The 24,837-nt window shown below is 50.8% G+C and overlaps 4 protein-coding genes and 2 long non-coding RNA genes across 15 annotated transcripts; 2 read left to right on the top strand and 4 right to left on the bottom strand.

Annotated features, from left to right (window-relative positions):
• Nucleotides 1-2,195: 2,195 nt before the first annotated feature.
• Nucleotides 2,196-5,160, bottom strand: LOC114846491 (receptor activity-modifying protein 1-like). The gene is made up of 5 exons (XM_029135498.3): nucleotides 4,256-5,160; nucleotides 4,071-4,172; nucleotides 3,869-3,952; nucleotides 3,593-3,746; nucleotides 2,196-2,614 (listed from the first exon to the last, which is right to left on the bottom strand). The coding sequence occupies exons 1-5, from the start codon at nucleotides 4,290-4,292 to the stop codon at nucleotides 2,368-2,370; spliced, it is 624 nt and encodes a 207-aa protein (XP_028991331.1). The 5' UTR covers nucleotides 4,293-5,160; the 3' UTR covers nucleotides 2,196-2,367.
• A 405-nt stretch (nucleotides 5,161-5,565) lies between these two features.
• LOC129603395 (uncharacterized) lies at nucleotides 5,566-9,122 on the bottom strand. The gene is made up of 2 exons (XR_008693202.1): nucleotides 8,559-9,122; nucleotides 5,566-6,049 (listed from the first exon to the last, which is right to left on the bottom strand). It is a non-coding gene; the product is annotated as an uncharacterized LOC129603395 (long non-coding RNA).
• On the top strand, nucleotides 7,608-10,779 carry ccr10 (chemokine (C-C motif) receptor 10). 2 transcript variants are annotated; one of them, XM_029135495.3, is made up of 2 exons: nucleotides 7,608-7,744; nucleotides 9,119-10,779. In XM_029135495.3, exons 1-2 carry the CDS (start codon nucleotides 7,720-7,722, stop codon nucleotides 10,210-10,212), a joined length of 1,119 nt encoding a protein of 372 aa, XP_028991328.1. In that variant the 5' UTR covers nucleotides 7,608-7,719; the 3' UTR covers nucleotides 10,213-10,779. The 2 variants fall into 2 exon arrangements, with proteins under 2 accessions (XP_028991328.1, XP_055360392.1); XM_055504417.1 differs by having other exon boundaries at nucleotides 7,656-7,744; nucleotides 9,116-10,779.
• An 866-nt stretch (nucleotides 10,780-11,645) lies between these two features.
• Nucleotides 11,646-17,529, bottom strand: LOC114846492 (uncharacterized). Of its 2 annotated transcripts, XR_008693200.1 has the most exons (5): nucleotides 17,102-17,529; nucleotides 16,741-16,949; nucleotides 16,499-16,673; nucleotides 16,121-16,263; nucleotides 11,646-12,572 (listed from the first exon to the last, which is right to left on the bottom strand). It is a non-coding gene; the product is annotated as an uncharacterized LOC114846492 (long non-coding RNA). The 2 variants fall into 2 exon arrangements; XR_003784044.3 differs by having other exon boundaries at nucleotides 16,741-17,529.
• On the top strand, nucleotides 12,389-22,555 carry fmnl1b (formin-like 1b). Of its 8 annotated transcripts, XM_055504412.1 has the most exons (26): nucleotides 12,389-12,547; nucleotides 15,066-15,149; nucleotides 15,326-15,409; nucleotides 15,495-15,568; nucleotides 15,658-15,741; nucleotides 15,867-15,992; nucleotides 16,128-16,236; nucleotides 16,487-16,563; nucleotides 16,634-16,727; nucleotides 17,389-17,463; nucleotides 17,766-17,876; nucleotides 17,959-18,108; nucleotides 18,185-18,286; nucleotides 18,365-18,803; nucleotides 18,904-19,028; nucleotides 19,105-19,307; nucleotides 19,379-19,613; nucleotides 19,683-19,751; nucleotides 19,824-19,904; nucleotides 19,983-20,112; nucleotides 20,194-20,357; nucleotides 20,425-20,526; nucleotides 20,601-20,693; nucleotides 20,777-20,891; nucleotides 20,985-21,049; nucleotides 21,129-21,262. In XM_055504412.1, exons 1-26 carry the CDS (start codon nucleotides 12,389-12,391, stop codon nucleotides 21,132-21,134), a joined length of 3,156 nt encoding a protein of 1,051 aa, XP_055360387.1. In that variant the 3' UTR covers nucleotides 21,135-21,262. The 8 variants fall into 8 exon arrangements, 7 of the variants coding, with proteins under 7 accessions (XP_055360387.1, XP_055360386.1, XP_055360384.1 ...); XM_055504411.1 differs by lacking the exon at nucleotides 20,985-21,049 and having other exon boundaries at nucleotides 21,129-21,265; XM_055504409.1 differs by having other exon boundaries at nucleotides 18,185-18,803.
• Nucleotides 21,362-24,437, bottom strand: LOC129603394 (uncharacterized transmembrane protein DDB_G0289901-like). Its single transcript, XM_055504418.1, has 2 exons — nucleotides 23,768-24,437; nucleotides 21,362-23,369 (listed from the first exon to the last, which is right to left on the bottom strand). Exons 1-2 carry the CDS (start codon nucleotides 23,780-23,782, stop codon nucleotides 22,749-22,751), a joined length of 636 nt encoding a protein of 211 aa, XP_055360393.1. The 5' UTR covers nucleotides 23,783-24,437; the 3' UTR covers nucleotides 21,362-22,748.
• Nucleotides 24,438-24,837: the final 400 nt, after the last annotated feature.

The following is a 24,837-nucleotide window of genomic DNA, read 5'->3' as shown; positions in this document are numbered from 1 at the left end:
ACTCCTTTTCTTAGAAGTCTCACTGCTCGCTGGTTGGCCTGCCGCCTCCTCTTCCTCCTCTTCCTCCTCTTCCTCGCTGTCTCCTCTTCCTCCTCTTCCTCCGCTGTCTCCTCTTCCTCCTCTTCCTCCGCCGCCTCCTCTTCCTCCTCTTCCTCCGCCGTCTCCTCTTCCTCCTCTTCCTCCGCCGCCTCCTCTTCCTCCTCTTCCTCCGCTGTCTCCTCTTCCTCCTCTTCCTCGCTGTCTCCTCTTCCTCCTCTTCCTCCGCCGCCTCCTCTTCCTCCGCTGTCTCCTCTTCCTCCGCTGTCTCCTCTTCCTCCTCTTCCTCCGCCGCCTCCTCTTCCTCCTCTTCCACCGCCATCTCCTCTTTCTCCTCTTCCTCCGCTGTCTCCTCTTCCTCCGCTGTCTCCTCTTCCTCCTCTTCCTCCGCTGCCTCCTCTTCCTCCACTGTCTCCTCTTCCTCCTCTTCCTCCACTGTCTCCTCTTCCTCCTCTTCCTCCGCCGTCTCGTCTTCCTCCACTGTCTCCTCTTCCTCCTCTTCCTCCGCTGTCTCCTCTTCCTCCGCTGCCTCCTCTTCCTCCGCCGTCTCGTCTTCCTCCGCTGTCTCCTCTTCATCCTCTTCCTCCACTGTCTCCTCTTCCTCCTCTTCCTCCTCTTCCTCCGCTGTTTCCTCTTCCTCCGCTGTCTCCTCTTCCTCCTCTTCCTCCGCCGCCTCCTCTTCCTCCTCTTCCACCGCCATCTCCTCTTTCTCCTCTTCCTCCGCTGTCTCCTCTTCCTCCGCTGTCTCCTCTTCCTCCGTTGCCTCCGCTGTCTCCTCTTCTTCCATTGTCTCCTCTTCCTCCTCTTCCTCCACTGTCTCCTCTTCCTCTGCGGTCTCCTCTTCTTCCGCTGTCTCCTCTTCCTCCTCTTCCTCTTCTTCCTCCACTGTCTCCTCTTCCTCTGCGGTCTCCTCTTCTTCCGCTGTCTCCTCTTCCTCCTCTTCCTCTTCTTCCTCCATTGTCTCCTCTTCCTCCTCTTCCTCCACTGTCTCCTCTTCCTCTGCGGTCTCCTCTTCTTCCGCTGTCTCCTCTTCCTCCTCTTCCTCTTCTTCCTCCACTGTCTCCTCTTCCTCCTCTTCCTCTTCTTCCTCCACTGTCTCCTCTTCCTCCTCTTCCTCCGCCGTCTCCTCTTCCTCCTCTTCCTCCGCTGTCTCCTCTTCCTCCTCTTCCTCCGCTGTCTCCTCTTCCTCGCTGTCTCCTCTTCCTCCTCCTCCGCCGCCTCCTCTTCCTCCTCTTCCTCCGCTGTCTCCTCTTCCTCCGCTGTCTCCTCTTCCTCCGCTGTCTCCTCTTCCTCCTCTTCCTCCGCCGCCTCCTCTTCCTCCGCTTCCACCGCCATCTCCTCTTTCTCCTCTTCCTCCGCTGTCTCCTCTTCCTCCGCTGTCTCCTCTTCCTCCGTTGCCTCCGCTGTCTCCTCTTCCTCCATTGTCTCCTCTTCCTCCTCTTCCTCCACTGTCTCCTCTTCCTCTGCGGTCTCCTCTTCTTCCGCTGTCTCCTCTTCCTCCTCTTCCTCTTCTTCCTCCACTGTCTCCTCTTCCTCCTCTTCCTCCGCTGTCTCCTCTTCCTCCGTTGCCTCCGCTGTCTCCTCTTCCTCCATTGTCTCCTCTTCCTCCTCTTCCTCTGGTGTCTCCTCTTCCTCCTCCGGTTCCTCTTCCTCCTCTGGTTCCTCTTCCTCCTCTGCCTCCTCTTGGCTGCGTGTTACTGTAGGAGGGCAGCAGTGACAGTGTGGGAGGAGGTTTCATCCCCACATCCAGCTTTCAGCTCATTCATTCCACCTGTGACACCAGAGCTGAGGACGTGGAGGGTCTGAGGAGGTCCAGCATCGGCGTGAGGCCCTGCACCGTATGTAGGCCACCACAGGCCCGCGGCCCCACGGCTGGAGCCCCGGCGCTGATAAGAGCCTCCGCAGCGTTTTCAGAGAACGCATCTGTTGCTCCATCTGACTCGGGCCGGGCTTCAGAGAACTTGGCAGCCAATCGGTTTCCTCATCAACCCACAAGTCGCTGTACTTTGTCAGCACGAAGCGTTGGAACTAGTGTTTGAATCCTCATGTTCATCAAGCTCCAGCTTCAAACACCAATCTGAGCATTTCATCACATTTACACAAAAAGTGTAACAGATTTACACCCATCTGTAGCATCTGTGTCTGCAACAAGCCTGATGTTCAGCACAAAGCCTTTAATACGTAACAGCATGATTATGAAGCAGTGCCTCTGTACAAAGTAACTACAGCCTTGTTTAAAACGAAGTGAAGCATCAACAACCACTGGGCTTCCATTCCTCACCGCACCAGCTGAGAACCACATCTCGTCACAACTGTGTGCGGCAGCAGCTCTCACTCCGGGACATTGCTCTTCCACACGACCACGTAGGTGAGGACGGGGATGAGGCCGACGGGGACGAGCGTGAGCGTGACCACCAGCCACTGGGGCGCGTCCTCCAGCACCACCTCCTGCTTGGTGCAGTTCTGGAAGAAGCTGGAGTGGACGCTGAGGAAGAGGCCTTGAATGGCCTGGTTTGGGTAAAAGCAGTGGAAGATGAAAGCCACGTTCTCCATGCACACCGTCATGGTGTTGTAGGATCTGCAACACAAAGAAACCGAGAGTCGGAGGAAAAGTCAGGCTCCAGCGGCTCCCTTCACAGCTTTATGTCTTTCTCTCACTGGAAATGAAACATGTTACGGGCAGAGAACAGAACGAGCAGAGATTGTTTTTGTGAAACTGGACCCATCACCCACATGTTGAGGTGAAACTCTGCAGTTGGACCCTGAAACACTCCGGAGCTGAACTGAGACGAATGTGGTTAAACTATTTCCTGTTTGAAGATAAACGGGGCAGAAGCGACGACGGCTGTGGCGGACGGGTCCAGTCAGACCCGCTCCGGCTGCGGGTCCACAAACCCGGAGCTCAGCCCCAGCTCTTCATCGTGAGCCTCACAAATCCTCAGTGAAATAAAGTGAGGTGGTTTGGAGCAGCAGGTTTGTCTCAGCTGAGTGACAGCAGCGATGCCACACATCCTGTTTGCCCCCGAGGAGTCTGGGTAACGAAGCTGCGATGCTGTCAGACAAATACGAGCGCTTCCACGCAGCAGCTCTAGTTAATAAAAGAGTCTCCATTATTGGTAGAGAATCTAATAGTGAGCATGATTTTGTTGGGTTCCATTCTGTTTTTAGACCTCTGGACGATGTGGTTGAGGTGTGAAAACAAAACATTTCTACTTCTGCGTCTTCAGTTTTGTGGTTTAGATTCTTCAGCAGGTTTTTGAAGGGGCAAACTTTAAAGAGAAAAGTCTGATTTCACAAACCTGAAAGTGTTTAATCTCATAATTTCTCACAAATCCTAATCTCCATAGAAGCACAACCTGATCCGATGAGAAACAACATCAGGGAGTGAGTTCGAGGCTCCAGCAGCTTCAGAGGAAATGATCACGATGATTTAGTTACGTCTTATCATATCAGGAGGAATTCTTCTGTATGGATTGTTTTCCACTGAGTCACTGGCTTTGCCTTTGACCCTACAGCTCCGTGTCTATGTAGAGAAAAAGCAGAATTGTGACCTCACTCAATGAACATATGCATGTTGCACCAGTTTCCTGGCTCCAGCCCCTCCATCTGGCTGTGGAAAGGCTCGACGCACAGCTCTCGGCTGTAGTGGATCATGTGGTCCTGCTCGCAGAGCTGAGGCGGCAGCTGGTCCTCCAGCTCCTGGAAGCGCTCTGCAAAGCAAACAGGAAGCAGACGGCCTAAGCTGAGCTGATCTGACCAAAGGTCTGCTCCCTGTTGACCTGAGGAGGAAGTCACTTAGTGCAGGAAATGGAACTTGAACACAGTCACTCACCATTATCCTCCCTGTAAACAGACGTCAGGTTGCTTTTCAGCTCGTCTTCGACTCGACTCCATTCGTCGCTCGCTTTCATGGTAGCTGCAGGAAAAGAGGGACATTATTATTATTTGTCTAATTGTATTGGAGCTGAATGGAGTGAGCAGGTCATTAACTGGTCAGATGTTAGTTTCCGTTAGCTATGAGACAGGACTCGTACTGGTTTCCAGTGTGGACACGCTGGTTGTGTTCCTCGGCTCCACCTCATTCGTCTCCTCGATCGTTGTGTTCGTCGTGTTGACTCCTTGTGAGTCCACAGCACCTGCAGACACACATTCAGCTCTGCACCAGTAAACGGACGCTCATAGAAACATGCAGCGATGGAGCAGAGCTCCAGGTACGTACCCAGGACCAGAACCGGGACCAGCAGGTAGACGAGCATGGTGCGGGGCAGCGAGGAGGCAGACTGGGGCTGAGTGGGAGAGGAGCCCAGCCCTCGCTGCTGATAAGGCAGCGGATGAGGGAGGGATAACACGCAATGCTACAGGGATGATAAGGATCAGGCTCCACAGCTCTGATCACAGCAGCTCTGAAGAATTCGACTTCAAAACGAGTCAGATGAGGAACTCAATGGACTCAGTTTGGAGTGTGGAGATAATATCTGACAGTTTCTCGCTGAGTCAGGTAAGAAAACACTCAATCGATCACACAATCAACAGCATTAGATGCTAAAAGCACCTGAAGCGTCACAAGTAGCTCAGGTGAATAACAGCATTGAAACAGCTGCACTGAAGGAAGCGCTGGAACGCCTTCATTCCGTCTACTGATACCGGGCCGGACTCGGACCGGACCAGGCCGGACCGGACCGTCCTGACGTTGGCTCTAATGTGCGACGGAAAGCGGCTCCGCCCACTTTTGTTCACTTCCTCAGAAAACTGGTGAAAGCCTCTTAAGGGATTTCCTCTATTCATCGGTCCGAGAAAGAAGCAGGAAACTGGTACTGGACTGAAGGCAACGGAATGTTCCCCTCAAAGTTCCAACTATTGTGCGTTTTGTGCAGATTCATACAGGAGCAGGAATCAGCTGTAAATGAGCCTCGAACCTTTAGAGCAGCTTCCTCGTCTTATTTTCATCTACACGCGGTGACAGAAAGTTAAGATGCACAGAACCTGAGGTTGCAGCTACTCAGTTACATTAGTTACCTTTATTTCTCTATTTCTAGAATTTGCTATAAATTAAAGGTTCAGTCTGAAAATGTTTTTTTTATCATATTTATTTCTAAAGGTTAATACTTATTACAACCAATTAATGAGCAACATCCTCATAATTTAAGAAGAGAGTCAAAGATCAATTTAACAGTTCAAAATAAACAAAACTAAATAAAAACTTCACAAAAATGTTTTTAATTATTTTATTATTTTTTATAATAAAAACAATCTGTGTTCTGAAATCAAACCCAATGCAACCTAATTATAATATAATTATAAAAGTGCTGACACAAGTTTTTAATTTAATTAACTTTTTTTCCATTCCTTAATTTAACTTTAACGTGTTCCTTAATTATTGGTTACTAATTTTGAACTAACACTTTTCAGGCTCGTATCAAACAGGACACGAGTTGTGTCTCTGTTTGACTCACGTGTTTCCGGTCGCAGCCGAACTTCAGGAATTTAGTTTTAATAAATGTTACATTTAAGAAACAAAAAAGACAGAAACAGATTTTTATTTTTTTTTATTTGTTCAATAATTGTATTTGTGTTGTACATTACATTATTAACCACATTACTTCACTTCATTCACTTCCACAGCAAATTTAATGTGACTCATTCCTGTTACATGTAAAATTGTAGTAAAAATAAAAGCACACATTCATTCCCAGAGTCATCAGCTGTTTGTGTGTAGTTTGGGTCAAGCGTCAGCTCTGACTGTCAGCGTGAACTCCTTTACTCCCACTAAAATACGCTGCTGGACGTCTGACTGATGACTGATACGTCCACACGCTGGGTTATTTCAGCGCCTCCACCACATGAACACACTCATACTCACACAGTTACAGTCATGCTGAGTGAACACACACACACACACACACACACACACACAGCGACTTCACACCTTCAGCTCGTCGAGTGAGCGAAGCAGAAACTTTGACTTTTACCTGCTCGACGTGCAACGAAGAAGCTGTTCTGGTGAAAACTGCTCCTGAAAAACAGAAAACAATTAATAAACAATATGTGTCACTCTGTGCCTTCATCTACTGAACATCCTGTTTGGTCTCTTGACCAAATTTGATGCCGGCTGTAGTTTAACGAGGCCTCGTCTAAAGCTGCAGAGGAAGCGATGCATAAATAAAAGCAACGGGTTAAAGAGCTGGTCAGAAATAAAGGCTGAATGAGGCAGATCTACAGAGTGTGTGATTCAATCATTATATTGTATTGTCATAATGTAGGCGTTTGGTTCATGACACAACTGATCAACTGAACAAAGTCAGTATATTTACAATGAGTTTTAGAATTGTCCAGCATGTTTTGCTGTGATGCACTTTAACCGTCGCTCATTAGAACCATTAGAACCCGTGACAATATCTGGATTCAACATCGCAACTCGTCTCAGGCCAAGCCGCTAAAATGCCCTCAACACTGGCGTTTTCTGTTACATTTTAACAGCAAAAGGTGCCAATAAATTATTTTACATAAATTGTTTTACATAATAAAAATAAATTATTTTTACATAATAAAAAATAATAGAACTACAGTTTGAAAAAACATAAATGTTAAAATTTAAACTAACAACTAAATAACTTATTGATTTTTATATTAGTTTGACAAAATTGAATCACAGGAACGTCAACGTTGTCCGACTGCAGAAAACTCATCGGTAATTATTTTTAATATTTTTCCCTGGTTGCAAATATATTTTTTTAATTTGTAATTAATAAATTAATTACAAAGAGCATAATGTGTGAGTGGGAACGTTTCAGAGACAAATGGTCCTGATGCAAACGAGCCAATCACTGTCTGTTCTCAGGTTGAATAGTAGGTCAGTGGTTTCATATCAATTTGCAATAACCACATATATAAACAAGTAAAGGAAGGTAAGAGTCACACGTCAAAAAAGAGCCAACCCACAACATCAACATCTGAGCACAGGTGCCAACGGGCCAAACGGTTCCTGTCACAGCCAGCCTGGCGCTGTGGTTTGAGCTACGCCTGCAGAGCAAACTGGTGCATCAGGTTCAGCGTTCAAACCCTCCACGCCCATGGGTCCCAGACGGGTCCACTCTGCAGCGCCTGCCCGGCGCTGGAGGTGAGGCCGGTTCTGACCGAGAGCCCGGTCGGTGAAAACGCCGCTGCAGCGTTTGACCTTTCGATCAGCTCATCTGAAAGTTCAACGTTATTGTTGACAGCACGAAAGGCGAAGCCGTGTTTGGGTCAAACAACCTCAGGGTCGTGATCTGACTCTCCTCAGTCACACCCAGCGCTTTCTGCACGCGTTTACAGAGATCCTGCAGATCAAGACGTGCTTTAAAAGCCACTTTTCACGTCGTGATCACAGCAGATAAACGTCGAAAGCACAGCGTTCTGTAAATCAGACGTTTACAGATGCAAATAAAACTTACCTCATCAGATTTCAAAACAAGGGCATTTTTCGTATGACACAAAATGTGTCAGTGCTGATGATGTGACCGACACAAACACAGGCTGGATGCTCGTGGTTTGATCCTGATGACACAGCGCACGAACGGCAGGAGGGCAAGGTCAGGAGAGCACCAGCTGGTTTCATTGGCTGAGGTGGTTAGGTCGAACCCGCAGCCTTGTTTTAAGAGGCAGCCTTTGAAATCTGTGCCACAGAGACGGAGGAGGACCCGGGACATGCAGAACACCTCCAGCAGCTCAGGTGAGTCTGGATTGGACCCAACGGGTCAGAGCCACGAACCGCAGCAGGTACGTGAGTAGCGATGCTGTCTGAGAAGCTGTGTTCCACGTTCCTGTTCAGACAGCGAAGCGTTCCCACTTCAAACTGGAAACGCTGGTGAGTGACTGGGATCGAAGGTCCTAGTAGCTTCCTGAGGCTGTGGCTGCAGCAGAATTTAGAGCTGCTCCGCTTGTGTTTGGAGCCAGAGGAGGAACGACTGTCTGACTGCGCCTCGGCTGCTGACTCACTGCAACAGGCTCAGACACAAACGCACTTTGGTTTTAAGTCTAAAGGCTGTTTGTGTTTTGATGCATTTGGATGCAAAATTAAAATAATATATGTGGACAAAGATTAACAGATGTGAACGAGTCCAGTTACAAGAAACAACGTCCACAAATAAATACATAAATAACTACGGTTACAGATGAGCTGCTTTAAATGTTACTGGACGCAGCACAAACAGAATGAGCTGCAGTATTTATGGCTTCTGGTAAAAATCTGATTCATTGCATCACTGCTCAGAACAGACGAACATAATATTTACACATGTATTTGTGAGCGTAAGGTTTAAGGGAACTGAATTAACTAAATGTTTCCCTGGTAAATTGAACCTTCTATGACAGAAAGCGTGTTTTTTTGCAAATGACTTTTTTCAGGTAATAATTGAATGAATAAGTTGAATTCAATTGTTATTAACACAACATTCGTTCAGCTCGTTAGATCAACAGCAAATATTGACTAAAAGCCTTCAGGACTCGAGCGTTGGAACCCTCGACAACCCGTTTGTGCCTCTTACCTCGCAGGGGTTCTCCTCAGCGTGCGACTCCAGCACCACATAAAGCAGCTCAGAGAATATCTAAGAAAAGAGCGTGGCTCAGTGAATAGACTTAGCACAAATGAGTAAAGGTGATTGTGGAACCTTCCTTTAAAGACAGTTTAGCACGCGACACTGACTGATCTGTAAACCCACGATTTCCCCTGTGCCAACGACTTGAAGCGCGAGTCACGCAAGCCGTTGCAAAATGACTAAAATATCGCAGGGGCTTAGTCAAAGTGAGCGCGAGCGGCACATCTCTCACTTTCAACCTGATTGTGGAGGCCTCGGTATTTCCTGATATCGTGCCACGAAGCCTGAAGCAGACGCGTTATTACATTACATTAATCGTCGTCACGCAAGCTGGCGCCGTGTTGGCATTTAGAATGAGTCAGAGCAGCCGTGGAGCCGCTTCCTGCCACTCTGATCTGAGCGGCAGTAAAGCACAACTCAGGTCCCGCAGTGGGGTTCAGCCTCTGGGGAGCGGGCGCTGACCTTTGACCTCCAGGCCAAATGACTGACCGCTCCTGTTTCTCCAGCAGCCATGAATGTCAGCAACGAAGTCTGGGCCCTTCTGTGCAGCAGCACGAACTGCAGCGACGACTACGGCGTCAACGGCAGCGAGAACGACTCCCTGTGGTGCGAGGCCGGGGAGCACGAGCTCACCATCAAGCTGTTCCAGACGTGCGCCTTCTGCCTGATCTTCGTGCTGGGCGTGATGGGGAACTGCCTGGTGATGGCCACCTTCGCGCTGTACCGCCGCCAGCGGCTGCGCTCCATGACCGACATCTTCCTGTCCCACCTGGCGCTGGCCGACCTGCTGCTGCTGCTCACGCTGCCCCTGCAGGCCACCGACACCCACCTGGGCTGGATCTTCCCGGAGCTGCTGTGCAAGGCCACGCGCGTGTCCTACGCCGTCAACACCTACAGCGGGCTGCTGCTGCTGGCCTGCATCAGCGTGGACCGCTACCTGGTGGTGGCGCGGGCCCAGAAGATCTTCAAGCGGCGCCGGCTGCTCCTGGCGGGCGGGCGGGTGGCGGCGGCGTGCGTGTGGCTGCTGGCCGTGCTGCTCAGCCTGCCCGAGATCCTCTACTCCAGGGTGTCGCTGCTCTACTGCGGCATGCAGGTGAGCGGCGCCGTCAAGATGGCCACCAACGGCGCCGTCATCGCCGTCTTCGGCCTGTCCTTCCTCACCATGGCCTCGTGCTACTCGCTGATCGCCCGCGTGCTGCTGCGCAACGCGCAGCGCCGCGGGAAGCAGCGCTGGCACCGGCAGCGCACGCTGAAGCTGATGCTGGCGCTGGTGCTGCTCTTCCTCACCTTCCAGCTGCCGTACACGCTGGTGCTGTCCCGGAAGCTGGCGGGCGGCTTCTGCGGCCCCCTGCTGGAGTACGTGACCTGCACGCTGGCCTACACGCGCTGCAGCCTCAACCCCGTGCTCTACGCGCTGGTGGGCGTGCGTTTCCGCGGCGACGTGCTGCGGCTGCTCCACGCCTGCGGCTGCTGCGGCCCGGACCCGGCGCCGCGCGCCTTCAGCCGCTCGTCGGCGTCGCCCTCGTCCCCGGCGCTCACCGCGCTCTCCAGCGGCGACGCGGCGCCGCACACCAGGTTCCAGTTTTCAGGGAAGCACAAGTGATGAGTGGGTGTCTGTTGTTCTGAGTGTGCGTTAGTAGACGTGGGACTGTACATTAGCTGTTAATACGCTCCAAACTCCTCCATCAGCTGGTGCCGTTTGAAGCCACGCCGACGCCTGGACGAACGTGGACCCTGTGACGATCGCTGTCATTAAAGTGTGGAGAAAAAGCAGAAGCTGCCGTTGACGCACGTGGAGCGTGGGTCAGAACCGTGACACAGCGAACGGGCCTGATCACACTTCATTTGTCTGTCAGACATCAGATGCTCCAGAGTCACTGCAGCTTGCGTTTCTCAACTCAACCACAGCTTTGCAACATTTAAAGGAACTGAAAACAAGTTTGTGTCAAAGCTGAACTTGTATTTTGTCTTTTTCCGAACGTGTGCGTTTGTTTCCTGGGCTTGTTTGATCTTTTTCCCTGCCGTAGATGAACTGCTTCAGAGCTCCACACATTTATCACCCCATTCATTTTGTATATATTATATAATATTACAATAGTTACTTTGTTTGTTACTCAAGCGTTGACTTGTTTTCATGTTCACTTGTTTCTTAATAAACTTTATAACCTTATCTTCGGTCTGATCTGTTTCACAGGTTTCTGAGTATTATTGTGTTTTAAAGACGTTGCAGACGTTCAGAACGCGGCGCTGCTGCATCTACTGTACACGAGTCTCCTCCTGTTTGGTTCGTGGTTTCAACCTGCGCTCACAGACTTTTAGATGCTGAGGTGCGACTGAAACAGATGCATTAAAGCTGAATAAATCATTAGCATCACCCTCACTTTGATGGATGCTGTTCGTGCTGTGAAGCTCCTTTGTGAATGACATGAACGTACTGAGCAGGTGTAGTGTCCGCATTAACCACCAGGTGGCAGCGTGACTCAGACTGAGCTGCTCTGAATTAAACCCTTGTTCTATTATTATGATACAGAAGTAACAGTTTAAATGCATTTACTACCGTTTTTCTGCTTTAGGGGCTCACGTGCTTCGCGGCTCAGTCTCTGCTTGTGGCATTCATGGGTTATGTCACCGGTCCTTTTGGCCTCATTACAGCTGTGGTTTGTCAGGATACAGGTCGTGTGTGTGTGTGTGTGTGTGTGTGTGTGTGTGTGTGTGTGTGTGTGTGTGTGTGTGTGTGTGTGTGTGTGTGTGTGTATACGTGTGTGTGTGTATACGTGTGTGTGTGTGTGTGTGTTTGTGTGTATACGTGTGTGTGTGTATACGTGTGTGTGTGTGTGTGTGTGTGTGTGTGTGTGTGTGTGTGTCTGTGTGTGTGTGTGTGTGTGAATGAGCCTTTGATCGCACACAGATCTGGGTCTGTTGGCTGCTGTTTCCCTCTAAAGGCCGAACACCTGCAGCTGCTTTCGTTTACAGTCCAGAGCGAAAACTCGCCTGAAGATCAAGATTCAGTTCAGTTAAGTCATTTCACAACAAACGTCATCAACAGAACAAGTGTAGTTTGTCTTGTTTTTTTTTTTTTTTTGCACTACTTTGCATCGAACGTTACTCAAACTGGACAAGGCAGTTTTTCAATAAGTGTAGCTACATTCTACAATTAATTCAGGATTTAGAGTGAACATCAGTGCATCAATAGTGACTCACACATTTTCTGCTGCAGCTTGTTTTTGGAAGCTTAGCAGTCAGTGCTTCATACATGAACATGTACCTGGTGCTTCCTCGCTTAAAGCTGGAGGCTTTAGGACCCAGGGAGCTCAGATCCCGCGTGCCTCCTGCTCTCCCTCTCTCTCTCTCTCTGTCTCTCTCTCTCTCTCCCTCTCTCTCTCTCTCTCTCTCTCTCCCCCTGTCGGATGCGGAGCGGCTGCCGGCTGGATCTTCCTCCCTCTTCCTCCTGTGGACACCCGGCAGCGGATGGAAGACTTCCTCAGACGACCCGTTACGGCTCTGCACCTGGAGGCACTTTGTGACTCGTCTCCTCACCTGTCACCTCTGCTCTGAGCTCCGTCTCCTCCCTCGGGCTATAGGGTTTCACTGGCATCTGAGCGAGGGCTGACTTCTACCGAGGGGCAGGGGCTCGTTCATGACAGTATGGATCACCAATGACTCTGATCAACAGGCGGGCTCATGGAAATAAGTAAAGGTCAGCGTCCGGAGCCAGACAGAGTCTCACTGTAAGTGGCCTGAACAGAGCAGCGTGTGTGTGGGGGTCTGGACTTCCAACCATGGGAAACGCAGCAGGAAGCATGGAGCTGCCCAACCCCAGGGAGGCCAGGAGCGGGCCGGCCCCTGCGCTCCCCACGGGGCCCCAGAAACCGGCCGCGGTGCCCAAACTGCCAATGCCCGGCGAGGAGGAGCTGGAGGAGCGCTTCAGCGCGCTTCTGGTGAGTTTTGACACCAGCAACAAACCTGAGACAAAGAAAACAGCAAAACAGAGAATTCAGACTATGTGTGAAATGTGCACGTCCAGAGGACAAGCTGAGCGCTGAGCCACGTACATAAGGCAGCCTTTATGCTGGGGCTTAGAGCAGCTTTAGGATCAGTGGCTCCAGTCCAGGCTCACGCTTTAATTAATGCAGGTAGAGACAAAGCATGAGGGGGGTGAACAACCTGATCATTAGCACTTCACTAACATTTACAGAATATAATCTGGTGAATTTAGATCCTGTAGAATGAAGCACTAGTCAAATCCATCTTAGATTCATATTTTAAAAAAGGGTGAGTGTTCATAAATGATGGAGACGCATTTAAAGGGTGAGTTCAGCTCAGTGAAGCGACGTGGAGGCCGGAGCTGAGCTCAGCCTCATCTGGGACCAGAATCACTGTCCTGAACCGGGTTCGGACTCTCAGCTGAGCAGCATCACAGTCAGCTGTTGCTCATTAGGATTCTCACACCTCCCGCTGAGATAAAATCATTAAGCCGCATGGTTCAGCACCACCCAGCCTTAAACGGGCTGCGTCCCGTTTACATCACTGCGAGCGGAACGCACGTCTGTGTGGCGACAGACAGAAACAAAGACGAGGCAGCTATGCTGGAAATGCGGCCTGACGGGCTCTAAGTTTATCCACATTCCTGCTCCTTCAGCTGCAGGGTTCCCACCGGGTTCTACTTCACGGTGTTCATGGTTCTGCTGCAGCTCTGACCCACCAGCCGCTGGTTTGCATGGAGTGTTTGCATACGTTTGCACTCACGCCTCGTGTTCAGGTGTGTGGCCCGGCCCGGCCCGGCCCGGCCTCGGCGCCGCTGGGCCCAGAGCGTCGGAACGCTGAGACCAGCAGCAGCGTTTTCACTGCTCACACTTTAGTCGCGTCCACTTTTCTGTCCCTCAGTGTTTTTACATAACACTTTGCATATTTGCCGACAGGGAACTCAGCAGTGGGTGGAATTGTAAATGCACATCTGTGGATTTGTGTACTGTATTTACAGACAGAGGGAGGAAACGCTTGCTCTCTGGTCACATGTCCTGTTGATGACACAAACATTCAATGCCAACGCTCATTATTCACATTTGTCCTTTTGGGAAACCAAAGCTCAGGTTTCCCTTCCTGCTTCCAGGGCGGAGAGGTCGGTTTGAGCAGGTTCAGGTCTAAAGGTCGCCGTTCTTCCTCGTCCTTTAGCTCGTTTCAGCAGGATATTCTTAAGAACCGGACTAATGCCCAGGCCGGTTGTCATGGAGAGTTCCACTAAACCACCACATGCTTTCACACTTAGCACGCGCTAGGATGCAGCCTCCAGCGGCCGTTCACGTCTCACTGACCTGCAGCAGCAAAGTTCGACTGATGCTCACGCTCAACTGCTGCGTCATAAACAGGAGAAGCTGCTTTGGTCAGAACACGGGTCGTCTCCTCTTGGTAGAAGAGCCCATGTGACGTTTCTGCTGGTCCTGAACCCTCCGGTCGTACAGACTGAGCGCTGAAACCAGTTTGTAGCATTTCTGCAAGCAAAGCACCCACTGGTGACTAGAAAACTGGTTCCCACTGATCCAAGCACTGCTCAGGAACCAGAGACCTGTGAGCTGTGACCAACCAGACAAGACGTTGTGATAACGATGAGTTTCAGACTCAGCGCAGACTTTCAGAGTCCAACCACTGATCCACATTGATTTCCTGTGTCCTGGTTTTTCTCTGCTAGAGGTGACGTCAGCGGCAGCTTTGCACATTTCAATATTTATACAATAGTAGCTTTGACTGAAGGACGAATGCCGTTCTGAAACATTTTAGAAACGTGCATTCAGCAGGACATTAGCAGCAGTGCTGGAGCTGTGCCTTTTCCACATGTGCTTCGACACGAGGCTCACGTCAGTGAAACGTGAGCCGCCGGTGCAGCAGGACAGCTGACGGATCCCTCAGGAACACATGGCCCTGACGGAGGAGTCAGGAGGCTGCGTTTACCCTGCTGCTGATTTAGGATCCCACTCGTAACTTCACATCATTCACCTGCTGCACCTGAAGGTGACGAGCGGCGCCAGCGCGACCGGTTGTCACAACAATAAACACAGTGAGTCACAGCAGCGAGTGACCGAGGACAGTAAGCAGGGCACAACATTTACTGCGGGACTGAATTATTGATGGATCCACAGTTGGTAGTTGTCATGACAGTCTGCGCAGTCGGGCGTTAACGTGAGCGTTTGAACACAATCTTACCTGCGCGTCTGAATAATTCACGACATAACGCTCATCCTGAGGCCACAGGTGGTCAACAGGAGCCGGGTTCTGCAGGCGACCGCCGGGAAGACGCCTGGAGCCAAGTATCACAAGCCGCGTGAGCAAACTGAGCTATTATTTGGTGAAAGTAGAGCAGCACCATGTAGAAAGACTCGACTGTCAACCAACCGCAGCCTCAGCCACGTGAGCAGGAGCAGGTTCCGTCTCCGTCACTCAGTCACATTTGCTTTTGTCTAGAACACGATGAATCTTCCTCCGGACAAAGTGAAGATCCTCGGTCAGTACGACAATGAGAAGAAGTGGGACCTGATCTGTGACCAGGTGAGTCTGAGGCTAAATCATCATCAACAAACAAACTGCTCGTTGGACTGTTAATGAAATCAAGCTAAATATACTAAGACGCTACTTTAACCTCTGATTTCACCCTTCAAATGGACTCGTTCACAACAAAATGATTGTTGACCTCCGGCTCTAACTACATGTCTGTGTGTTTGCAGGAGCGCTTTCAGGTGAAGAATCCACCGGCTGCGTATCTGGAGAAGCTCAGGACGTGTCTGGACCAGGGAGGCGTCAGTAGAAAGGTAACGGAACCTGCTCAAGGTAAGAACCAATCACTGACTCAACTCATCCACTGAGATGATTGAATGAAAACCCTCCATCCTCCAGTTCAAGAGACGTGTCCAGGAGTGCACTCAGGTCCTGAGGGAGCTGGAAATCTCCCTGCGGACCAACCACATTGGGTGAGTCCGCAGCTTCCTGTGTGTGTGTGGGAGGAGACACTGCCTAAACTCTGGGTCTCACTAAGTCACAGCCTCTTCTCTGCCTCCAGTTGGGCGGAAGAGTTTCTGAATGAAGACAATCAGGGCCTCAACGTCCTTGTGGATTATCTGTCGTTTGCCAACGTCGCTGTCGCGTAGGTATCAGGTCGATCACTTCACATTCCTCACGTTTGAGTGCTGCGCGTTCTTCCTGGTTGACACATTCACAGACAGCTACAAAAGCATGAGATCAAATCTGACTCGTGGCTGTGACCCACAGGTCGGACGTGGACAATGTGGACAACGGCTTGGTTCACACAAACAAAGGCAAAAACACAGAGAAGTCGGTGGAAGACCTGAGCAGAAGCGCCAGCAACTCGCCTTCACACAAGGCGCTGACAGTGAGGTGAGGCCTCGGGGTCAGAGTCACAGTAATAAACCCGACACCAGCACTACTAGCACTGCAACTGACTGGACACAGAAAGCAGAGAAACACCTGAGACACAGCGATGGTGTAACTGCAGCGTTTCTCACCTGGCAGATTCAACTCTCTCCAACACAGGAAAGCCCAGAGGAACTCACGGGTGGTGAGCCAGAAGGACGACGTCCACCTCTGCATCATGTGCTTACGTGCCATCATGAACTATCAGGTACTGAACCCACGAAGGATTGTCCATCTGTCCAAGAACAGATGCAATCAAATGAATTATCTGCTCTTAAACAGGATTTTACACTAATTAAAATGAAACTAATAAAGGTACCATGAATATTTAAAATCATTGTATTGTATATGTGTATTCATCTGAAAATGGCAACAATAGCAATAAAACACCTGAATTTGAAACTGTGACGTTCAGCGTAAAGCAGGTTAACTGAACATGAACCATGAATGTTTGCTAGTCTGGGTTCAACCTGGTGATGAAGCATCCGTCCTGTGTCAACGAGATCGCGCTGAGCCTCAACAACAGGAACCCAAGGTAAGGTCCCACAGCTGGAACATCTGCTCCCTCATGGAGGCGTGGCCTCAGCTCTGTTCCTGCCTCCCAGGACCAAGGCGCTGGTGCTGGAGCTGCTGGCTGCCGTGTGTCTGGTGAGAGGAGGCCACGACATCATCCTGTCTGCCTTCGACAACTTCAAAGAGGTGAGTGTCAGACCTGAGGGAGAAGGTGACACCGGAGCGTCTGCTTCCTGCTTCAGCCCCCGGCAGGTTGGGGAACCCCGACCCTCCGGCTCCCATCAGCTGCTCAGTCCAGTTGGTCCCCGACTGAAATAGGTGAAACACTTGTGGAGTGGCTTCTGACCTCTGCTCAGTCTTTTCCTGAGAGCAGCAGCTGCTGTAGTGTAGCTGCAACAACAGCCAGGCCTGAAACACAGAGTCTATTATTAGCATCATCACCAGAAATAACCTGGCCGAGGCTCAGAGCTGCTGGTCTTAACACTCATTCAAACTGCTCTACTGGCAGTAGAAAAACAGGAAATGAAAAGGCCTGTGGGTTTTGAGGTTCTGTTGATTACATCGGGTGTTCCAGTAAGTGGCACTTGTTGGAGCTGCAGACGGAGCCAGGAGTCGGGTCGTGTGTCCCTGTGCTTCGGGCTGCATTATTCAGGAGGCCCAGTGAAGCCAGGTCTGCTCAGTTAGTTCATCATAGCGCAGTCACTGATGTGACAGATGTCTGAGAGGAGCCTGATCAGTCCACTGCACTGTTCTACTGTGACGATGCTGCCCCCATGTGTGAGCATGAGGAAGGTCCTCAGCACGTCACGCTCCAGGCTCCTGCTTTAATCTGGGTTTTATCTTCCAGGTTTGTGGAGAGAAAAGTCGATTTGAGAAGCTCATGGAGTTTTTCTGCAACGACGACAACAACATCGACTTCATGGTAAAACAGAAAAGTCCTTTAATTTGGACTTGTACAGGAGTGAAGCTGCAGAGTGACGGCTGCTGGTTGTTTAACAGGCCACTAGATGTCACTGTTCTTCAGTTTAAACCCTAAAGCTTCATCACTGTCCTGACAAAGTGTAGCTGTGAAGATGAAGATTAATTAGTTCATAGACATTAACAGACGCTTTCACTTTAATTAACCATCGTGTGAGGATGATCAGTGCATGAACGTTGGGTTGAACCTGTGGGGGTTTCAGTGACTGAGCCAGAACCAGCTGTAAGTCCGGTTCTGTCCACCAGGTGGCCTGTATGCAGTTCATCAACATCGTGGTCCACTCAGTGGAAAACATGAACTTCAGAGTTTACCTCCAGTACGAGTTCACGCAGCACGGGCTGGACGACTACCTGGAGGCAAGTGTGACCTTTGACCCCGGCCCCTAACAAACATCCAGTGAACATTCATTATTCGTTTCATGTTGTGCCATTTCTGCAGAAGCTGAAGTTCACAGAGAGCGACAAGCTGTCGGTGCAGATCCAGGCCTACCTCGACAATCTGTTCGATGTGGGAGCTTTGCTGGAGGACGCGGAGACGAAGAACGCGCTGCTGGAGCACATGGAGGAACTGCAGGAGCACAACACGCAGGTGAGTTACTGTAGGGTCGGCATCACATCAGCCTGTTACATCAGTGTGTTAACCAGCCTGATGCACTGCGTCCCAGCTGAGCAGCAGGCTTCAGGAGAGCGAGAGGGAGGCGATGGAGAAAGTCACTGAGCTGGAGAAGAACCTGATTCAGGCCACAAAAGAAGTGGCGCTGCTCCAGGTAACAGCAGCCGCGCGTCCCACAGGCGCTGGAAGCTGGAAGCTGGAGGTCGTAACGCGTCACGCGTCTGCGTTTCAGGAGAGTCTACGCGAGTCCAGCTCTCAGGTGACTCTGCTGCAGCAGCGAGAGAGAGACATAGAAGTGGAGCGGGAGAGCGAGAGAGCGCGGCTGCGCGACCAGGAGCGCTGCACCCAGAGCCTGAGGGAGCTGGAGGTCAAAGTTCAGGCCCTGGTGCAGCAGGGGCTCGTCCGCATGGAGCGCTCTCCATGCGGACGCCTGGACCTCCTGCTGCTGCCCGTCAACCCCAGCGCTGCACAGAAGCGTCAGGTCGACAGAGGAATCAAAGCCGAGGATGAAACGGACTCGGGTGAGGCCACGCCCACTTCCTCTGAAGGTTCAGTGCAGTCCGTGCCCCAGGCTCCTCCCCCACCCCCGCCCCCGTTGCCTCCTCCAGGAGCTGCCACAGCTCCTCCTCCTCCTCCTGTAGCTCCACCTGCCGTGCCGACTCCTGGAGGTGGTGAGTCCACCTTAAACATGAATAATCCTCTTTGGGCTCGGGTCCAGACTATTTCCTGCCTGAATGTGACGGTAATGATCAAAGGTCGTCTTTCTTTCAGGTTTCAAGAAGAAGAAGTCCATCAAGACCAAGTATCGAATGCCACTGTTGAACTGGCAGGACCTCAAATGCAACCAGGTGGCAGGAACCATCTTCAGTGAGCTGGACGACGAACACGTCTACGAGGTCCGACCGCTTTACTGGCGCCGATGTGTCTGAAAACATGACGTCGGCAGGTCAAACCCATGGTCTGTCTTTATAGGAGGTGAACATGGCTGCATTCGAGGAACAGTTCAAGACCAAGGCCCAGTCGGCTCCCGTAGAACTGGGAACTCTGAAGAAGAAACTGGCCCAGAAGGCCCCCAGCAAAGTGTCTCTGATGGAGCCCAACAGGGCCAAGAACCTGGCCATCACGCTGCGTAAGGAAGGCGTGGCCGGGTCCGACATCTGCTGCGCCATAGAGACGTAAGCTCAGCCTGAAGTTCATCACCATCACCAGCGGTCACTCGCATCACTCCGGTGCTGCCTCCCAACAGGTACAACCCAAAAGCCCTGAGCCTGGACTTCCTGGAGCTCCTGGAGCGCTTCATCCCCACCGAGTACGAGATGAAGCTCATCCACAGCTACGAGTGCGAGGGCAGGCCCCTGGACGAGCTCAGCGAGGAGGACCGCTTCATGGTGCTCTTCAGCAAGATCCCTCGGCTCGGCCAGCGCATCAGCACCCTCACCTTCATGGGCAACTTCCCCGAGAGCGTCCAGCTAATGCAGCCTGTGAGTTCAGAGGCACCTCAGTAACGCTCCGTCGGCAGGTCCGAGTCATTTCAACCATTTTCCTTCCAGCAACTCAACGCGGTCATCGCTGCGTCCATGTCGCTGAAATCATCCGTCAAGCTGAAGAAACTCCTGGAGGTGAGTTAAAAACGCGTCCGAGCGTGTTTTTCTGCGTTTATGCGCATTAACCTGTTTCTGTGTGATGTAAAGATCATCTTAGCGTTTGGAAACTACATGAACAGCAGCAAGCGAGGAGCCGCGTACGGCTTCCGGCTGCAGAGCCTGGATCTGGTGAGTGCGGTGCTCAAGGGCCGTTCAACTCCGCAGCACGTGGTCATTTAACCCTAAGCCTGACCGTTGTCCTTCCAGCTGTTAGACACTAAATCCACTGATCGGAAGCAGACGTTGCTGAACTTCATCACCAGCATCATCCAGGAGAAATACCCTGAGGTCCGGTCCTTCTACGCCGAGCTGCACTTTCTGGATAAGGCGGCGCTTGGTGAGCAGCCGACTGATGCACACGTCTGCTCCGGTGGAGTTCATCCTATCCTTTCTGACCTCTCCTGGACCTTCTGGCCAGTTTCTCTGGACAGCATTCAGCAGGACGTGCAGGCTCTGGAGCGAGGCATGGAGCTGACCAGGAGGGAGTTCTCCATAGAGAAGGACAACCCTGTGCTCCAGACGTTCCTCAGCCTCAACACGGGGCTGCTCAACGCGCTGACGGCCGACAGAAGGACCGCTCAGGTTCCTGCACCCGTACAGGCGCGTGGGCCGTGTGTGTGGAGCAGGTCTGACCTCGGCTGTGTTGCAGGACGTGTACGACTCCGTCGTCGAGTACTTTGGAGAGAACTCCAAGACGACGCCTCCGTCCATGTTCTTCCCCGTCTTCATCAGATTCATTAAAGCCTACAAGGTCAGAACAGAGCGCGCTGCCGTTAGTCGGCTCAGCTGGAGGAAGCTCACATGCTGTTTATTATGGTCCGACAGCAAGCGGAGCAGGAGAACGAGCAGAGGAAGAAACACGAGCTAAACAGCGAAGCTCCGTCGACTCCACCCAGACCTGACGGTTCGGAGACCAAGGTGCCGCATTAGTCAGAGACGCCACTCCGCACAGCAGGTCCCAGATCTGAGCTCCAACATAAAAGCCACGTTTCACCCTCCAGGTTCTCCTGATTCCCAAACTGCAGCAGATGGATCTAATCGCGGAGCTGAAGAGGCGGCAGGTGTCTCCTCTGGTGAGGGAGAGGAAGGACGGCGCCATCGAGGACATCATCACAGGTAGGAAGCGCTCGCGTGCTTCACGTTCCTCCTGCAGAACTCCCTTCGCAGCTCATCTGTCCCTGCTTCTGTCTCCTCCGCCTCCGTCTTCAGCTCTTAAGTCCGTGCCCTTCACGGCTCGCTCTGCCAAACGCTCCTCTCATCTCTTCAGCGACGAGGTGAAGCTTCAAACCCTCAGCTGCTGCAGTGGACGGTGGAGCCGCTCACTGATGAGACTAACGCTGCATCTCTCCTCAGATCTGAAGAACCAGCCGTACAGACGAGCTGACGCCGCCCGACACAGTGCCAAGTGGAAGCAGAGTCAGCAGCTGCAGGTGTCCTCGGACATCTCCCTCTGAGAAGCCCACACACAGTGTGTGGAGGCACGCGAGCCGCTCACGCTGGATTTCCTGAGAATGAGGTGAAGAGCTGTGGTGGGAGAAGGGTTTCTATGGCAACAGCTGGACAGGATTTACATTTTATTAGAGCTCATTGTTATCTGTGTGGCTCTCACACTGATATGCTACTAGTTGAAAGTATAGATATCTGAGAGTGAAATTATGAATAATGAAAATGATTAATGATAATATAATTGAGCCTTATTGATCCCACATTGGGGATGCGTTTTCCCCATCGCGGGGAGCAGAGTGTAGCGTCTCACCCCAGGACACGCTTTGAACCTGGGACCTTCTGCTCCTCAAGCCAACGCGCCACCAACTGAACCTCCAAGCGCTACTTCAGCCCATACCTGCCAAATATTTGATATTTGACATAATTTTACTTTCATACATCTACATATAAGCTTCTCTAGTATGAGATCCATAAAATTATTTGTAATAGCTCTAAGAATTAACATTTAACGTTAAATCGCCAAACGCTTCGTCCTCACAGCCTCAGTTCAACCTGAATCTAAAGAAGCATCACAATCATTTTGATATATTTTTTAAATTGGTTAATTTTATGTTGATCTTCTTTCTGCAGTCAGCCTCAAATTATGCTAAGATTTGTAATATATTTAAATTATTTTTAAAACCTACTTTTACTTCTGCATTTCAATAAAGTATTTTATACTGATTTTACTGTGTTTGTTTTTGCTCAGAATTTGTCAAATCTCGTTCCCATTCAGACAAAGTGCTGATGCTTCTCTCCTCTAGCCTCCAGCTGTTCAGTACTCCAGCTGTTCGCGGCCTGTGAAGGGGGACCAGCTGGGTCTCCTGCCAACGCTTGTCAGACTGGACGGAGTTGATGGATGAATAGTAGAACGATAAGAATGCCGCAGATGCCTCGAACCCGTTCTCCTGCATGCCTGTGGTCCAGATTCTGGGTTTAATTTGACGAGCTGCTTTTGTACAGCCGGTTGTTTTACAGTCCCGTCCATGAGGAAGTTTCAGTTACAAAGCTGTTGCCAGTGAAAACGAGATTCCTGAGGCAGCATCTACTTCCCTCTTCTCTGAATGAAGATTTATGTTGTTGCTGGAGCTGTCATATGATAGGTGGCAGTAAATTTAGTTTCTGCTTAGTCTCATAGAACTTTAGAGCAACTTTACTTCAGTTCTGTTCATGCAAGTGTTAATATTTCTTTTGCAGGTTTCTGTTGTCAACACCAAACATTTATTTGAATTGTCTTTATATTGAGATGTTAAGTTTATGCGTTCAAATAAAATAAAAACAATCAAGTCAAACCAGGATGAAAGGGAAAGATGAGAGCTGCTGATCAAACATACAGAAGCTGAAACAGTTGGATTTTTAAGAAGACAGTGAAAGGTGCTGAGCAGCATTCAGTGGTTAATAGAGACCATCATCATCATCATCATCACGTGAACGCTGAGGCTCGGAGCCGCCGGTGGAGCAGAGGCTGTCACTCTGAGCATCCTCCATCTAAGGCGTCTGTGCGTCTTTGTCTCGCTGCTCGATGAACCGCTGGAGAGGCTGCATCAGTTGCTCCACATCTCCGTTCAGCCCCAGATCCCTGAGCGACTGCACCAAGCGGCTCGTGAAGTCCCGTGCAACCAGGGCTCCGAAGGCCGCGCCCGTGGCTCCGCCCACGGCGCCAACCGTCCTGTGGAAGTTGCACCCGATGACCCCACCAGTGGCGCAGCCCAGCGTGGCCAGCGCCGCGTCCGACGCCAGCCAGAATCCTGGACCCGCGGACGCCGAGGCGCCGGCGGCTCCACCCACGGCTCCACCCACGGCACCGCAGAAGGCGCCCCCCACCGCCCCGCCCACGATGCTGCCCAGCACTCCCGCCGCGGCGCCGAGGGCCGAGGTGTCCTCGCCGAACAGGCTGTAAGCGGCAGCGCACGCGGCCCCGGCCGCCCCGGCCGCCGCCCCGGTGAAGCCCCCGCAGGCTGCACCCACGGCTGCCAGCAGACCCACCAGGAGCGCGTCCGGGTTGCTCAGCGGCACCTCGGCAGGGGGGCGGCTGCTGGCGACCTCTCCCCTGTGGCCGGTGGTGGAGGCCGCAGCCTCACACGCCGGCCAGCGGTCGTCCTTTGGTGCCTGCAAGTCACACATTGAGTCGTGTCCTCACTTCACATGCTTTGGTTTCTGTGCAGTAGTGACATGGGTGCAGTCACCGACATCACCACCGCATTCTTTACCCGCAGCCAAACCAAACCGGATCAACCACTAAATTACTGCACCAAGCAAATCGATATATATTTCTCTAAATGTGTTTTAATTATTGCTTACTCAGCGATCTGCAGAACAAGCTTGTTTAAAAGAAAAGCGAATAATCTAAACTCACTGTTTATGCAATGAATGAATTACTGGTCATGTCTCGTCATTTTCCGTTTTCAGTCTCGTCATTTTCATTTTCAGTTATTTAATCTTTCTCATTGACTAATTTCACACTGAGCATCCTTCAGCATCAATATACAGTATTCGTTTGTACTTACAATCGACTGCTCCATCTTTTTCAGGCTCAGTGATGTCTTTGGTTATTTCTCCTTTACACAGATGTGGACGGGTTCTGTTCTATGCAGGTGAATGAATGAGCTCACTGATGGATGTGGAAGTGAAGCAACCCTGCCCTCATTAGAATAGTCAAAGGAAAACGGGCCGCCTCTAACCGGTGCCACAACGTCACCAAAAAAAAAATCTGTAAAATGCTGGTATATATGTACTTTTTATCTCATGTATTTGTTTTATTATTGTGTATTACACATTCATTAGGAACAACTTAAACAGGATGAACGTGGATGGAAGTTAAACACTGTTAAACAGGTCATCTCTACCCACCTGTTTCGGAGGATGCGTTTCCTGTTTTGTTGCTGTGTTCCTCAGTGAATACGTTTGTGTCTTTGTGTTTATACTACAGAAGCATGTTCCAATTGAGTTGTCATCAAACAGAGATGAACAACCAGCTCAATCTTATAAAAGCCCCAAACAAAAGGAACTGAGACAGACCTCATTTGTGACATGTTGTGTGTCTGCCCTCTAGTGGAGACGCAGAGTGTCTAGTGGTCAGCAGTCGCAGCGCAATACTGGGAACCAGCAACAGACTCAACCTGTTACTGGGAACGAGCACCAGACACTATTATCCTGTCTGAGTCGTCTGTATATGAACAGTACTGGAAGCATCAAACTCACCGGCATCAACCTGGGACGTCCCACAGCTTCTCCAGCTCAGGCTTCAAATGTCTCCACGGCAGCAAAAACCTCCTGGTTCCCTTCAGCATAAAAGGAGAAACTACATTCTGGTTCCTTCTGCTCCAGGTTCACATTTGGTATCTGTCCTAAAACGGAAGCATAAAGCTACTAAGCATTTCATGAACAACAAACTCAACATGTTCTTATAGAACAGACTAAATATTTAACTTTACATTAATGACTGAATTTTAAAAGCAACATGAAACTTCTCACCGAGTCGTCGGCCTCCAGACTGTGAATGGAGCAGCTGCTGCTCAGGCTGGGAGCTAAAGCACGTTGACTCCCAGCAGGTCCGACACCGTAACGCTAGGAGGTG

The sequence above is a fragment of the Betta splendens genome, chromosome 19 (assembly GCF_900634795.4).
Source record: "Betta splendens chromosome 19, fBetSpl5.4, whole genome shotgun sequence".
In the NCBI taxonomy this organism is placed as follows: Eukaryota; Metazoa; Chordata; class Actinopteri; order Anabantiformes; family Osphronemidae; genus Betta; species Betta splendens.
The sequence above is the reverse complement of the archived record's forward strand: the minus strand, read 5'-3'. Positions and strand labels throughout refer to the sequence as shown.

What these genes read in the sequence shown, in the direction of transcription:
- LOC114846491 (XM_029135498.3), bottom strand. Translation starts at nt 4,292, where the DNA reads ATGCTCGTCTACCTGCTGGTCCCGGTTCTGGTCCTGG. An exon ending in GGTCCCGGTTCTGGTCCTGG is followed by an intron (nt 4,173 to 4,255) that starts GTACGTACCTGG and finishes GTGTGTCTGCAG; the next exon opens with GTGCTGTGGACTCACAAGGA. An exon ending in TGTTTACAGGGAGGATAATG is followed by an intron (nt 3,747 to 3,868) that starts GTGAGTGACTGT and finishes TTTGCTTTGCAG; the next exon opens with AGCGCTTCCAGGAGCTGGAG.
- ccr10 (XM_055504417.1), top strand. Translation starts at nt 7,720, where the DNA reads ATGCAGAACACCTCCAGCAGCTCAG. An exon ending in GAACACCTCCAGCAGCTCAG is followed by an intron (nt 7,745 to 9,115) that starts GTGAGTCTGGAT and finishes CTGTTTCTCCAG; the next exon opens with CAGCCATGAATGTCAGCAAC.
- fmnl1b (XM_055504405.1), top strand. Translation starts at nt 12,389, where the DNA reads ATGGGAAACGCAGCAGGAAGCATGGAGCTGCCCAACCCCAGGGAGGCC. An exon ending in CCTTCGACAACTTCAAAGAG is followed by an intron (nt 16,728 to 17,388) that starts GTGAGTGTCAGA and finishes TTTATCTTCCAG; the next exon opens with GTTTGTGGAGAGAAAAGTCG. An exon ending in CGTGCCGACTCCTGGAGGTG is followed by an intron (nt 18,804 to 18,903) that starts GTGAGTCCACCT and finishes TCTTTCTTTCAG; the next exon opens with GTTTCAAGAAGAAGAAGTCC.